Source organism: Protopterus annectens, chromosome 2.part0, assembly GCF_019279795.1.
Source record: "Protopterus annectens isolate FY-2018-M chromosome 2.part0, PAN1.0, whole genome shotgun sequence".
NCBI lineage: Eukaryota > Metazoa > Chordata > Ceratodontiformes > Protopteridae > Protopterus > Protopterus annectens.
The window spans coordinates 1272876702-1272892808 of NC_056728.1; the positions used below are offsets into that span (position 1 = coordinate 1272876702).

Here is a 16107-nt window from a genome sequence, read left to right on the forward strand (position 1 = left end):
TCATATCATCTTGACAGTATGAATTTCCAGTTTCGGAAATCTCGAGCTTATGACTGAGACCCATTACAGCTGCAATGGAGCAGTGGAGCATTTCACAATGTGTGTGTGTGTGTGTGTAAGTTTGTGATAAATGCCCCAGTTAGACAGAGCTGTTTAGTTAATTGACTTGCTCAAGCTTAAACCCTGTACCTTTGTTACAGTAGACAAGAGCCTTAATCCTCTACACCAACTACCATTTCCTGAACATCTTTTATTTTGCCTGCTATTTATACCCTGGCCTTGGGCAAGATAGTGCTTTAGGGCAAATTTGACTTAGGTTCCTCAGTGGTCTGCTAGACTGTAACCCTAGTAACTAGCACCTGTGAACCAGACTAGGTATGGTGTAAAAGAAGGAAATTAATTGTAGTAAACAGAAGCATCATTACATGATCCATGCTCTTTGGATGTGATCCTTGGTTTCGTAATATTGGCAGCGTGTTTATTGTTCACCTGAAAATAAATTGTAAGGCATGAAGTTTAGGAATTGTTATTAATGTTTTAACTATGAATATATTTTAGTTTAGCTTGTTTTTGTTTGTTTTGCAGGCACACAGGTGTGAAATGCATTGCATTTGGGCTACAGCAGTTTGTCTAGTACTTAATGTAGATTAGTAAGGTTATGAACAGTGTGAAGAAAATGAAAACACTGTCATCTTTGTTAGCATGTCTGGCAGGAGATTCGGTGAAGTTGTTGTCGGTGTTGTGAACTGTCGATGTAGTCAGGTAGATCTATATATATATATATATATATATATATATATATATATATATATATATATATGACAACTACAAAAATATTTCAAACATTCATATTACCGAAAACTCTAAACCCTGAAACTACAAAAGATTGCAAAAGGTAAATAATTTCCTTTTGCAATCTTTACAGCAAAACCCTTTCATAACATTATGCACTAATTTTTCTGGACACTGGCTATGTGGACTTTCAAATAGTATACAGTATATAGTCAAATCTCTGAGAAGTATAATTTGTAAGAAAAAATGTAAAATTGATTTCAAAAAGGAATATAAAATACATTCAAAATATTTTGCAAACTCTTTTAAGTAATGAACCAGTAGTTAGATATTCTAGTGCATGGTCAGAATATGCACATAATAGATATGTGTATCAGTCAGTAGAGTAAGATACCTGTCCTGAAAAATTCATTTTTTTCATTTACAGTTTTGACTGCTTCTGTGTATGCCCAGTTTAAACTATTTATTTATTTATTTTTTTTCAAAAGAATTGGACAGGTCAATAATTGGTTTAAATGTTTACAATATTATCTTAGCAGGAGACTTTAACTTATATATTTACCCAATTAGTTCACTAGTTTTTCAGTCTCTCAGCAAACAGAAGAAAATCTCTAAACATTTTAATGTTCTACCTGATGGAGTCATGGCAGCATGTGTCATAATGATCGCAGATATACACATTCAATTTTAAAAATAATTCCTCTAGAATTATTGTATTTTTACAATTCATTATTTCACCTCCTTCATTAATTATATGGAGAAAAAACTTACTTGGTAATTCATGAAACAGCTTAGAGTGAGCTGTACAACTTGTGCTACAAAGGCCCTGCTCTCACAACACATTATTATTGTATTGACATGTTAGCTATTAAGTGGATAGATCCCATTATCAGCTAATTTGCATGTTTCTGAAGCACAGTTGACAATGGCAAAGTGCAGATCAGTGCTAATCTACAATTCCTTGCAATTAAATGCTACAACTGCATCATGTAGTCCTAGTCACTCCCCAGTCACTGTCCCCTACAAACACATATACAGATTCAAATGCACACACACACACACACACACACACACACACACACACACACACACACACACACACACACACACACACACACACACCACTGTCTACATACCTATCCCTAAGTCCTCTGCAAGTCCCACCACTGGAGTCTAGTGGTTTCCCCACCCCTGACCCCTGTACTGTTAAATTACAGTTCTGCACAGCAGTAGAATTCCCTGATAGCTAGTGATTCCCTTACCTTAATTTGTAGGTTATACTTCTTAGTCTCGGGTATGTGGAGGTATGACAACCTCCTCAGCCCACACTCATACAAACATAAACATCATACACACACATACACACACACATACACACGCACACACACACACACACACACACACACACACACACACACACACACACACACACACACACATACACTCTCATGCAGACTCAAGCATAGGATGAGCATTAGCATGAGCAGGATTTTTTTGTTTGTTTTCCAGGTACAAGCAGAGATGTTTTTTTTCTAGGTACATTACAGCAGGTCTATGTCAGTAGCTCAAGTTTCAGAAACTCAAAATTCATATTGTCGAGATGATATGATCAAGTTTCTGAAAAGGTGAACTTCAAAAAACAACAAAATCTACCTTTTTTCTACGTTTTTCTCCCCCCCCCACCCACTGCGTATTATACATACCAACTTTGAGATTGCACTATAGTGAGGAAAGGGTAAGTTCCCTGATCCTCACTGTACCGTTATCTCCATTCAAAAGCTTCAAAGCTCAATCATATCATCTTGACAGTATGAATTTCCAGTTTCGGAAATCTCGAGCTTATGACTGAGACCCATTGCAGCTGCAATGGAGCAGTGGAGCATTTCACAATGTGTGTGTGTGTGTGTAAGTTTGTGATAAATGCCCCAGTTAGACAGAGCTGTTTAGTTAATTGACTTGCTCAAGCTTAAACCCTATACCTTTGTTACAGTAGACAAGAGCCTTAATCCTCTACACCAACTACCATTTCCTGAACATCTTTTATTTTGCCTGCTATTTATACCCTGGCCTTGGGCAAGATAGTGCTTTAGGGCAAATTTGACTTAGGTTCCTCAGTGGTCTGCTAGACTGTAACCCTAGTAACTAGCACCTGTGAACCAGACTAGGTATGGTGTAAAAGAAGGAAATTAATTGTAGTAAACAGAAGCATCATTACATGATCCATGCTCTTTGGATGTGATCCTTGGTTTTCATAATATTGGCAGCGTGTTTATTGTTCACCTGAAAATAAATTGTAAGGCATGAAGTTTAGGAATTGTTATTAATGTTTTAACTATGAATATATTTTAGTTTAGCTTGTTTTTGTTCGTTTTGCAGGCACACAGGTGTGAAATGCATTGCATTTGGGCTACAGCAGTTTGTCTAGTACTTAATGTAGATTAGTAAGGTTATGAACAGTGTGAAGAAAATGAAAACACTGTCATCTTTGTTAGCATGTCTGGCAGGAGATTTGTGTATATTCTCAGATTAACTTGTATTGTATGCCAGCATATCTAATTGTGAAATATAAATAAGTTGTTTAAATGCTGAGTATTTCCCTGTTTATACCAAATGTTTAAAAAATCTGTCAGTGTTTTGATGCCTTTCTAATTGCATATGTTTGAGGGGAACATTCTAAAGTACTGTGGAGAGTCAGCTGAACAGTGAGTGATGTCATTAGAATGTTCCTGGTTGCTAAGTGATTATTTAAACAGCTGACTGACAGTAAAATAACTTTTTCAAACAGCTGTTATATTTTAAAATAAGACAGTTGAGAGCACTGAAGACAGTTGAGACTGCAGTTTGTCACGTACTGAGCAGTTTTGTCAAGTGCTGTGCAGGCAGTGGACAATCATGAAAGAAAACTCACCAAAAACTATAAGCCTGCCTTTTTGCCTTGCTATTATGTGTTATATTTGATCAGAGACCGTATTCTTTAGTTAGTCTGGGAAACCTTAGTTATTAAGACAAGAGTTTTTTTTTTTAGAATAATAGACTCCTATCCTGCAGTTTAATTTTACATTTCCAATGATTGAGTTCTGATGTTTATTGAAAACTATTGATTTACATTCTTGTAATCATTTTTACTTATTATTAAATGTTTTTCATTACTTTAAATTGTAACTCAGTGTTTTTCTTTAGTGATTAGATGGTGCTTATACCTTTTTGATACTCCTCAAGTCCCCTCAAAGGCCTGGCTTCTGTGGTCATAGCTATCATTTATTGTGATATTTAATTTTCATAATTAGACACCCATTTAGAATGGCATGAAGACACTCTGATTGGTGTCAGTATTACTGTATTATTTTGGGGATGGGTCACAACTGGAAATCTGTGTCAGGCTTTCCCAGAAGTGTATGGATGTGTGAGATTTAAATTTACTTGGAGTGTGAGTGTATCAGAGGTCTTAAACTGGGACACTTTGCTCTGAACTGTGTCATAATTAAATACATTTGGGGTGGGCTGAGGTATATAGTCCACTCCCAGGAAAATAGTGTGTGTTCCTGTTGTGCTGTTAGTGGAAAATTGTGAAATATTTCTCTAGTTTAAGTGGCAGTCTGATATTGGAGTCAGCACTGAGGATTGAAGCTTCTTAGTTTGTTGGAAGTCCGGTGGGATATAACCAGAAGTCACATTATTGGTGCCAGCAGTGTGGGATTTATAGTTGGATTCCAGTAGCCTGTGGGTAGTTGTCAGTAGGGTGTGCACTCTTGACAGCCATAAGGTAAATATTTAGAATTTCAATCCACCACAGTTTTATTTATTTTTTAGTTAGATAGTCAGGGATAGCAGGCAAGGATGCCAACAGAAGATTTTAGCAAGCTAACAAAGATCCAGTTGGCTACAGAGTGTGAAGCCAGAGGATTGCTGCATGCTAACCTGACCAGGGAAGCAATGATTTCAGCCTTGGTTGCAGCCACAGCTCAGACCAGCCATTCAGAGGATATCCAGTTTGGCGTTGGTGATATGCAACCTGCTGGGACAGGACAGACCACCTTTTCTTCAGAGGACTTGATTATCTGTCTGGAGTTAAAAGACTGCTCATGGAGGCCAAATGTCTTGAACTGGAATCAGCAGAGAAACTGGGCTTGGAGACCCAGTGTCTGGAGACTGAGGAGAGAATTTGACATCTAGAGACTGAGGAGAAATGCGCTTTGAGATCCAACGTCTGGAGGCTGAAGAAAGGTAGAAAATATGACACTTGGATGTGAAAGGGAGAGAATATGACACTTGGAGGCTGAGGAGAAACAGTGTGAACATGAATTGGAAACCAAATGTCTTGAACTGGAATCAGCATAGAGGCTGAGGCGTTTAGAAGCTGAGGACAATGAGAGAGAGTGCCAGCATGAAATGGTGCTTCAAATCCTTCAGGAGGGTCATGGAGGTAATGGGGAAGGGAATAACCAGACCCCAGAAGCCATACAGGTCAGTAAACATTTTCTTCAGTACAGGGATGGGATAACTTTGATAGTTTTATTCATATTTTTGAGAGGGTATGTAGACAATATGATGTTGACCGTGAGCTCTGGGTTTTCCCTCCTAAACAGCTGCTTCCTGTAGTACATGATTTGATTTCCTCAGCCATCATTTGTCTTCTGTGCCTTTGCCAAGTTACTTCACCAGACAGTACAAATGGGCTGCTCCTGAAAGTGGACACAAGTCCAGTGGGCTTTCCCATGCTGTTAGCAAATGTGTTATAAATTTGTCTTTTGATTTCCTGTACCCTTCACATAGACATTAATTTGTACTTCATTATTTGCTATTTTAGTATGAATCCCAGTATGTCTTTATGGGTTACTAGACAAATTTTCACTAAATGTGAGTTTCAATGGAAGCTAAGCCTTAATGTTTCTCGTTCTAAGTCTGTTTTCAGTGTGAGAGTGTTTTGTTTTGAGACTGGTTGTCAGTGCTTTTTTTCTTTAAAATTTGAAATAATACTTTAAAATTAAATCCAAATCTCATGATAATTGTACAAGTAAACAAAAATAGGATGTACAGGTTTGAACAGTCTTTATGGTAATTGGCGAGAGACAACCAGGTAACTGGAGGGGTTCTGGCACATTACTATGCAAAGGGCCCCATTTGTTGACAGTCTGACTCTGTTAACTTGCACATTACTATGCAAAGGGCCCCATTTGTGTGTGTGTGTGTGTGTGTGCTCATGCGCGAGTGCATCTACTGTATAAAAAGAAGTTATGTACTCACCACAACATTCCATCTCAGAAGTTTTTTTTACAGCTTGTGGCCACAAGGACTCTCAAGTTCTTCTCTTATTCTAATATTTTGTGCCCTAAGATACCTCAGATCTTGTTTGCTGGCTTATTGTTTTAGAAGAAAACAATTTGCACATTGATAAGAGGAACCGATATCTGGAGCTTAACCAAAAGAACATTGGTCCTTTATAACCTTCTCGTTCTTCCAGAAGTTAATAGGTAAGAAGGCAGGGGGTTGATGGGAGAGAAGTTGAGAAAGAATGAAAGTGGACAACACAGATGGAATGGTATGGCGAATGCATAACTTCTTTATCTGATGTTGTCAATTTTAATTAATTCCTTAGCAATTGAGACAGAGTCCCCAGCTACCTGAATCCTGGGTGGACTCTAACGAAGGATATTTCTGAGCACTATTGAGCCGAAAGCTGCTGTTCCCCTTGAAACAAGATCTAATTTGTAATGAGTAATAAAGGTATGAGGATTATCCCAAGTTGCAGCTGCACAGATATTGACCATGGAAGACCTGGATAAAAATACTGATGATGTTGCCATGGACTTGGTTGAATGGGATCTCAAAGGTTTTGGCAAAGAAAAGCCAAATTTGTTATAGACAAAATTAAATCAGTCAGCCGTTTGGCTAAAGTTCCTTTTGCAACTGGCTTGCCTAACTTTGATTCTTCCAAAGAAACAAACAATTGATCTGTTTTTCTGAAATTCTTTGTTCTATGCAAATAGAAACATAACTGTCTGTGAACATCCAGCAAATGTAACATGTATTCACCCTTGTTTGTGAAACTTGGAAAGAAAATTGGAAGATTAACGGACTGATTGATGTTGGATTCTGAAACCACCTTAAGAAGAAAGGAAGGACTGGTTCATAGTGCTACTCTTATCTCTATGGAATATTAAATAAGGAGGATTAGAAGACAAGGCTTGAAGTTCAGAATGTTAGAGGAGAGGTTATACCAGCAAGATAGTTTTCCAGGTTAAAAACTTTAATTCACATTTTGGCTCAAAGGGAGATTGAGTCAAAGCTTGTAATATTAAATTTAAATCTCATGGTGGAGTTGGATCTTTAAAAGGTGGTCTCAGAAGAAGGGTACCCCTTATAAAGGCCTTACAAAGTTTTGAGGAAGCCGAGGTAGAATTGATAATTTGTATATAAAAATTTGAAATGGCAGCTAGTTGTACTTTAACAGTTAATGAACTAGCCCCTTCATTAAAGACTGAATTCAGAAACTCAAGAACATTATGTATTGGTGCTGAAAAAGGGTCAGTGTCTTTTTGCTGTGCCCAGAAAACAAATGTTTTCTACTTACTTCTGTAAATCTTTCTAGTGGAAGCTTTATGGGAAAATAAAAAATATATGACTGACAGAGCAGGAGAGTTTAGGTTGCCTGGCTATCAATGGAAGGAGAGACACCATTGCGGTCAGCTTTAGGCCTGAAATGTCCAGGTGAATCATGTCTGTCGGGTGAGACAGAAAGTCTGGAATTGGATCCAGAGAATGACTGTGCTCTTCAATCGAGATGCTTTCTGGAGAAATTTGGTGATTAAGAGGGTTGGGGGATACACATAGAGGAGACCGGGGGGCCAATCATGGAGGACACCATCTCTCAGTGATTCTCCAGATGGGGGATCAGGGCAAAGAATCTGTTGCACTTGTTGTTGAGGGGAGATGCAAAGAGGTTGCAGCAAGGTTGGCCCCAATGGTGGAATATCTTTTTCTGCAACTTTCATGTTGAGAGACCACTTTTGAGGGAACAAAATGCACCTGCTCAACTTGTCTGCTATTACATTGGATTTCCCCAATGTGAGTTGCTATCAGAAATTGATCAGATGAGATTGCCCATTTGCCTCTTAGCTTCTTGATCAAGGGGTAAGATCTGGTCCCTCCTTTATTTGTTGATGTACCATACCACTGACATATTGTCCATCTAAATTGCAATAGTTCAGGAAAGGAGAGCGTCTTGCAAACCCTGCAATGCTAGGAGTACTGCTGTCATTTCCAGGACATCGATATGTGTGTTGGCCTCTTCAGGGGACCATGTGCCTTAGACTGTCTTTCCCATGACGTCCCCCCCCCCCACCATATCTGGGAAGCATCCGTGGTCACTATGGCTTTGGGGTGGGGATGAATAAAGGAATGACCTTGTAATATCTAATCTGAATGGATCCACCACAAAGGGTATTTTTTGCATGCCTGAGATATTATGATCTGGGTGGACATTGGCTGGTGTAGAGTAGACCACTGAATTGCTAGGTCTCATTGAAGAATTCTCATATGATATTTTGCTAATGATACCAGAACTGTTACAGCTGACAGTGATCCCAAGGCTTGTAGAATCAAATGAGCTGACAGAGAAGAATTATGAATTATCCTTTTGACTTGAAATCGGATAGCTTGAACCCTTGGTAAAGGAAGGGAGGCTTTTACTGATACTGAAATGAACAAAGACCCTATCAACTCTAGTGTCTCAGTTTGTCCTAGCTGAGATTTTGTTGTGATTGATGGTAATCCCTTGATGAGAGTAAATTTGGAGTACATAGTGTTGAGCTTTTATCAGAAGATATCTGGTCATAGTGGTTATGAGCCAGTCGTCTATATAAGGAAACACCCAGAATCCCTGCAGTCTCAAGTGAGCTGCTACTACAGCCATGCATTTAGTGAACATCCTGGGGGGCTGTGTTGAGTCCAAAGGTCTCTGAACTGTTAATAACTGGCTCCCAGCCAGAAGCGTAGGTATCTTCTGGATTGTCTGTTCATTTTTATGTGATAGTATGCATCCTGAAGATCTGCTGAGCACATCTAGTCGTCCTTATTCAGGAAAGTCAAAATGGACTGAATTGTGACCACACAGAACTTTGTATAACTAACCAATTTGTTCAGTTTGCTGAGATCCAAAATTGGTCTCCAGTCCCCTGTTTTCTTTGGCACTAAAAAGAATCTTGAGTAAGTTCTAGATTCTATCTGGTCTGAAGGACCTCTTGGGATGACTTTGTATTTTTTTTAGCAGCTTTTTTATTTGTAGAGCTGCGCTTTCCTCTGATGGGGTGGAACATCTGGACTTTTGTTTACTTTTAAAGGAGAAAGTAGGGAAAAGGGGAATTATATAACCTCTGTAAATAATCTCCTGCACCCACATATATTTTGTAATGTTTAGCTAGTCTGTCTGGTGCAAGGATAGATGACCCTCAACTGCCTCCAAAGGTAGGCAAATGAGCCTCCTTTAATGAGCGCAGATCTGGTCTATCAGAAAAAGAATCTCTGGACCCCTTGGTTCTGTGGGCCTCCTCTGCATGAGTGGGTGGAATCTTCCATTTGAGTTCCCCCCTCTGCCCCTGGGGGAACTACCTCCATATGGATCTTGGAAAGGACCCTGGGACCTTCTGAACCATGTCTTTCAACCACCACAATGATTCCTAGAAAAGGTTCTTTGAGGAATTAAAATATGTATACCATCTGCAGAGAGAGCCTTTCCATCGTACTCACACCTGGTGAGTGTGTCCTTCACCTTAAGGCCAAACAATGAACTGCCACCAAAGTTGTATTGACGAATGAGGACTTGAAGGTCTCCAAGAAATCACACAAGTGCATCCAGGCATGCCTCCTAATGGAAATGCCTGAACCCACCCCCCTTGAGGTACCTTCAGCTGCATGTGAAATGAGCCTCATGGATGAATTCATGATTGATTGTAGGGTTGCCAGCTGTGAGGCAACAGACCTCTTTGCCTCAGAAGTACTGGTTCCAGAGAGGGATTTGGAGAGTTCCTTAATGAAGTCCCTCTGCCATCTGATGAAATGTGCCAGATAGTTCAGCGACCTGAGTGCAATACATGCACAATACATCCCAAATCTGTCCATTGCCCTAGACTGTCAGTTAGGGCACTGGATGGATGAACTCTGTTCCACAAGTTTTTTCTTTGTTGCTGCCACCATGACCATAGCATATACTGGTACTCTCTTGCTCCAAAACTCTTTTCCTTTCAGTGGTGCCAATATTCTGTCTGGTCTCTTGGGATCAGCTCAACAGCATCAAGTTCCTTCCACACCTGCTTAGAGATCAAGTCAATGAGTTCATTGGTGAGTGGAGTTACCCAAGAGGTCGATGGGGCTAGGGTTGCCAACTTTTCATGTAAAAAATTATGGACATGTATGTGAAAGCAAAATGCTTATAATTTTGCTACCCAAGTTGCAAAATTGAAACATAATAATGTTTAGATTGAACAGAGACGATCAAGAGATTATTATGATAAAATAATTTTTTGCAATATCTATGCTACTGTATTGTAGAGTATTTTGCCAAATATAAGGTTTGAACTCATTTTCTCAAATAGCCACAAAACTACCCACCAGCTATACTCTAAAACAAAAAAAGATTTTCTCTTGGCACTAGTATGATGACTAAAATGTATTCCTAAAATTATTTCAACCAAATCGGAGTAAAAGGCAAACATCTGCCGAAACAATGCAGTTAAAACTAAAAAGTAAGATTTTATAAACTGTGTTTTTCACAGAACACAAAGTCTGCAACTGTGGTTGACATAAAATGTGGAAACACTGAGAGGAAAATTGAAACAGTGCATGCCACCAGAAAGCCTCACCATCTGCTGTCTTAAACATGAGCCATAACTCTAAGCTTATCTAAAAGAAACAAACCACAGTTCATGTCTAAAATGTTCATGTTCCACTTTAGTAACCAGTGAAAAGGTCTGTCACACAATCATTCTTAAATGTTTTCACTTATACCTGTGGTAAATACAACTAAAACATATTAATTCATCATAATGACATTTTATAATTATAAAAGAACATATTTAATCATCCTGTGAGATTCCTAGCTGAAACTCAAATATCTGTCATTATTTAGCGAATTCTGTTCTCACGGATTTGCCACAATAAATAGTGCACTTACATTTAGATGTCTCTGCTGAGACTGCATTCTATTTTCTGCATAAGTCCACAAACTATCACTGCATTAACATTTTCAGGCAGTTCACATCTAGTGACCTGAGCAGTGTTACAAGTTCCTAGGGATGGAGATTATTGTAATACCCTAGTTAAAGCACTGCAATCAGCATAAAAGAATGAAACTGGAGATAAAATAGAGGCACAAAATGGCACTGTAAAATGGGTCATAACTGTAGCAAAGTACAGAATTTCAAACAGTATATATAGAAAAGAATGTCAAGTAGTGCTTATTACAGCCTTCAAGTGTTCTTTTTATAGTCAATTGTGATGCACAAGCTATGCAAGATGTTAGTGTAACCAGACTACTCGCACATCTTTGATCTGTAGTTCTGCTGTAGTATTTCTGAGGCAGCTTTGAACCTAAACCAACACATAGAATGTTTCCTATTGCCATAAACTCTGCACTTGATGGAAAACTCCCACAACATGGACAAGGCTTAGTCCTGCAACTGGCAGTCTGCCTTGGAAAATCAATGCGGACTGCGGATTGCAGCTGCTTCCATAATATCAGTGTATGCTACCTATTTTAGTGCAAACTAATAAGCCTTCCTGCACTGCTGAAATTAGCTATACTAAGAAAAAAACAGTCTTACTGCCATCAGCTACTGTAACTGGCAACTATTACTTTTCGCAGCACAAACTAAAAGCAGAAAAATCCTTAAAATGACAAAAAAAGGCCAGCAAACAAAAAATTCACCATACAGATTTCCCGTTTACCAAGAATTGTTGCCATGCAGTTATACACCTGCTAAAGGATACAGTCCTACATATGAATAATGTATGTTATCCAAACTGTAGTTTATTTTCTCTACCTGTGGTATTGAGAGCTCCTTCTGTACTGCAACAATCTAAAAAGTAGAAGTTGCAGTGCGAAAGAAAAATTGTAAGAGCTGAGACCAATGCGATAACAGTACCAACACTTATGGCTTCAATGATTGGGTGATAACTGGCAACAAAAGAAGAAAGGGTTTTAGAACCCCAGCACAAATGTTCATGGTACAGCTGCACACCATACCCGTAAAGGAAAAAGCTAATAAAAACTAAAGTGGAAACCAGCTAACATAGAAATAAGACTGTCCGCTGTTAGTGTGTAACATGCATCATATATTGCATAGCATGGGCGGAAGTAGTTGCTGCCCCATGGCTTATTTCCTGTTATTCAAATCAGTCCCTCAACTGATACTGACATAATTCTGAGGGCATTTTAACAGTGAGTTTTGATCACAGAGACCGAACCCAGTCTTCTGATTGGCGGTTGAAAAACACTGTGTAGATAATTGTTTTTATTTTTTCAGGACAATACTCTGTCCAGAAAGGGCAAACTATTCCGGACATTTTCGAAGAATTCCAGATGATTAGCAACCCTAGATGGCTCAGACCCAAAGGCTTCCAGAAATACTAATTCCTCTTGGGAAGGGTTATCGGTAGACCAACCACCCCTTTGTTTGAGGATCTCTAGAATCTCTACAAAGAAGACATCATCAGGTGGTGATCTTAGGGACACTTTTCCCTCATCAAAATTGATATCTTCAGTCCCCAACTCTTAAGGAGAGTCTAAGTACCTATTCTTGCACTTCCTCTTCCTAGTGACTTCTTTGATGGGATGTTTCTGAGAATTATCGGAAGAAATAAGAATACCCTGCTGGGTAGCCTGGTAACTTTAGGCCAGCTGTCCCTGTGAAGTAGAATGAAGAGGCTCAAGGCATAGAGATGTATGGGCTGCAGAAGGGAGATCCAAGGGGACTGGAACTGTCCATCCTCCAGAAGCAGAAAACACTCTCTGTACTACCTCAAAGGCAGAGCACTCCTGGGAGAAGGAGGCCGATGGAGCTGAGAATACATACTTCCAGACGACTGACACCCACTGACCAGAAGGCAGTCCACTTGAGGCAAAAGTTGGAGCCAAGCTGTCCAGTGCTGAGGCTGTGAGGGGCAGAACTGGCTCCAACAATTTCATAGTTGACTCTGACACCTCAGACCTGACAATGGCTCTTCAGGTCCGAGAGTCATTTGGCTCCAACATGCTTGGACCCAGTGCACTCAAAGAATGTATCGGAGCTGAAGATACCATAATCTTTGGATCTGACACAGATGGTCCTGGAAGACTCAGATCCAAGGGCTCCAAAACCATGAGTTGGACTGGAGAAAGAGACAAGATAGATGGTGCAGTACTCGGGAAGGCCTCCTGACCCGAAGGGGTAGTAGCCCGGAGAACTCCCATCTGAATCTTTGCTGTGAGGAGCTTTCTCATCATCCTATCTACATTGGCTTCTGTCAGTCTCCTGGAAGAATGACAGGATGAGGCTATTGACAGGGACCTGGACCATTGGCGTCTCTTTCTAGAATGGGGATGGCACTCTTGAAAATAGAGGATCCAAGGATGATGCATATCTTGTTCAGGGTAAGTGCCCCGAATCCAAAGTTATTGGATCAGAGGAAACAAATCCTACATCCAGCACTGACACCTACTTGATCCAAAGATTTAGACTTTGGATCAGACTTTTTAGACAGTTTTCGAGCTGGCTCCATTGTCGGATCCAAGGATGGAGTAGAAGATTCAGACTGATCCAATGGCCTTTTCCTGTGCTCTTTCTTGTTCTGTTTAGGAGATTGAGCCCCAGATAGTGACTCCCAAAAGGTTGTAAGGATTATATCTTTCAGAATCAACTTGTTCTTGCAATCTGTAATCACTTGAGGGTTAAATAATTTACAGATGTCACAGTCAGTTTTAAAATGATCAGGGCCTAAACAATAAATATACAAATCATGCGAATCAGACAAGGGAAGTTTATGCCCACATTGCTTACATTTTTGAAGCCTGAAAGCTTTTCTGCCATTTTTCACCATAAATATCTCTAAAAGAATAAAGAAAGATAGAAAAAGATTTATTTTTGTTTTCGAAAAGCTACCAACGATGGTATAAAAAGGAAATGGGAGAAGCTAACAAAGATGGTATGAAAGGGAAGGGGAGAGAAATAAATACCAACAGTGGTATGCAGAAAGCAGAAATACACTAAATCAGTGTAGGCAGAGAGGATATAGGTACATATGTAAAGTAGAAAGTAAGAAAATGTAGAGAAGCAACTAAATAGTTCACTTAACTGAAAAATGTCACCAATGCTCAAAGCAACCATGTCCGTACATGAAAGTGGCAAATGAAATCTGAGGTATGTTAGGGAATAGAGCATTATGGGGTTCATAGGTTCATAGGTAGGTACTAGACTATCAGCCCAAGGGCCTAAGTAAGCCTAGCCAACAAGGTTCCCTGGCTTACACCACCCAAGAAAGTTAATTTCCTGTGCCGCTGTCAAGCAGAGCCACAGAAGTGATCCCTGGGGTGTATTTCCTATTTCCCATTCACTCATCAAGATTTTTCTTGAAGAGTGCTAATGAGGAATTTTGCCTGGCATAGATGGGTAGCTTGTTCCAGAGTATAGGAAGTCTCTGGGACAGGAATCTATCCCTCCAGCATGTCCTGTTTATTGTGCTGACAAGGTTTAGGTCCCTAGAGCGTGTAGCTCGGAGAGATTGGGATTTCTTTAGGTGTAGCATGTCCAACAGCTCTGGGTTTAACATAGCTTTATATGTTAGGCAGAGATCTCCTTGGAGTAGATGATATGCTGCAGAGTAAAGCTGGAGTTTTCTGAGATGGTCCGTGTAGGGCATCTGTTTGAGGCCAGTAATCTTCTTTGTATGGTACTTCTGTGGCCTTTCCAGCTGCTGCAGATGTCTTACGAGGTACATTCCAAAAGGGGCGTTGTACTCTATAATGGGTCTAATGAGTGCCGAGTTGAGGGGAACAATGACCTCTTTTTTCCTGGAGGAGAACCCTTTTGTGATGAGGTGTGCCACATAGAAGGATTTTCTGACTACTGTGGCGATGTGATGATCAAAGGAGAGACGACTGTCCACCTGGGTCCCAAGGTCTCTTATCACACATTCGGCATTAAGTAGACTATCATTTATGTGGTAGCTCATGGTTATAGAGTTTTTAGCAAAGGGGGGTGACAATGCACTTTTTGGCACTGAGCTTGAGGCTATGGCTCTGACACCAGGCATCTGTCTCAGTGAGGCCCTTCTGTAGGATGTCCACATCATTTGGGGACTTGACTATGGCTCCTAGTTTGCAGTTATTTGCGAACTTCGTTAGCCAAAGGCCTTCTGTGTTAGCCTGTACTTCAGAGAAGTAGATACCAAACAGGAGAGGTCCCAGGACTGAACCCTGTGGTACTCCACTTGTCACTGGTTTGAAGTCAGATTTGGAGTCTGCAACTTTTACAGTGTGGGTTCTGTCAGTGAGCCAGTTGGCTCTCTCTGACATAGTTGGCCTCTCTCTAACATAGTTAACCAGTAATCTAGTGAACAGTGAATGATTATTGCTTCTGTCATAGCATTTTTACTTTACTAAATGCATCCGGATTAATCTGGATCCCATTTTCGTTTTTCAAAACGATGCATGATATTTGTGGCCTGCGTTGTGTGTTATTTGCATATAATAAAAATATACGTAAAATGATCTGAAGCAGTAGAATCATTTCCTTCAGAATTTGAGCTGATTGTTTCAGAATTCTGCCTTGAATGTCGTGAATTTTATTTTAAGCCATGGTTTCTAACCCAAACTTTCGACTCTTTCAGAAACTAAGCACAAATGATGGATCTGTTGCTGAGCTTATCCCAGATGGGGAAGCAACTCCTGTGACCAGACACAACAGGTATGCTCCATGGACTTTAGCTTCTCTATCAAAAAGATAAACATGCAGATTTAAAAAAACATTGAACTTTCAGAGGCTGTTTCTGAATAAGTTTACTGAATTTTATATCACCATTCAGCACCTTCCCATCACAGATAGCCTAAGGAAGTTTTATGTTAACTGTTTATAGGGTATATCCCTGGTGTGCTTTGATAACCTGCTTGTTTTGATGGAATTGTGGACATCACCTATCACACCAAGAACAAGGCCCAGTTTAGTATACAGTCAAACAGGCCACTAGAATGGCCAGCCAAAAGCACATACCTAACAGTGTCGCACTTACACATCCCTCTAGCAACTGCAACTGCCAAGGCAGGTACAGTTGATTTTTTTTTAGGTT

The 16107-nt window shown here is 39.8% G+C and overlaps 1 protein-coding gene across 3 annotated transcripts in view; it reads left to right on the forward strand.

Moving 5' to 3' along the window:
* LOC122793445 (probable E3 ubiquitin-protein ligase HERC4) overlaps positions 1-16107 on the forward strand; it is a 1684714-nt gene that overhangs the window by 517913 nt on the left and 1150694 nt on the right. For 2 of the 3 annotated variants that reach the window (XM_044061443.1, XM_044061444.1), the window contains exon 21: positions 15652-15728. The exons of the other annotated variant lie outside the window; for it this stretch is intronic. In XM_044061443.1, the coding sequence (XP_043917378.1) occupies positions 15652-15728 (77 nt within the window). The remainder of the gene's footprint in view (positions 1-15651; positions 15729-16107) is intronic. 3 annotated transcript variants of the gene reach the window in all.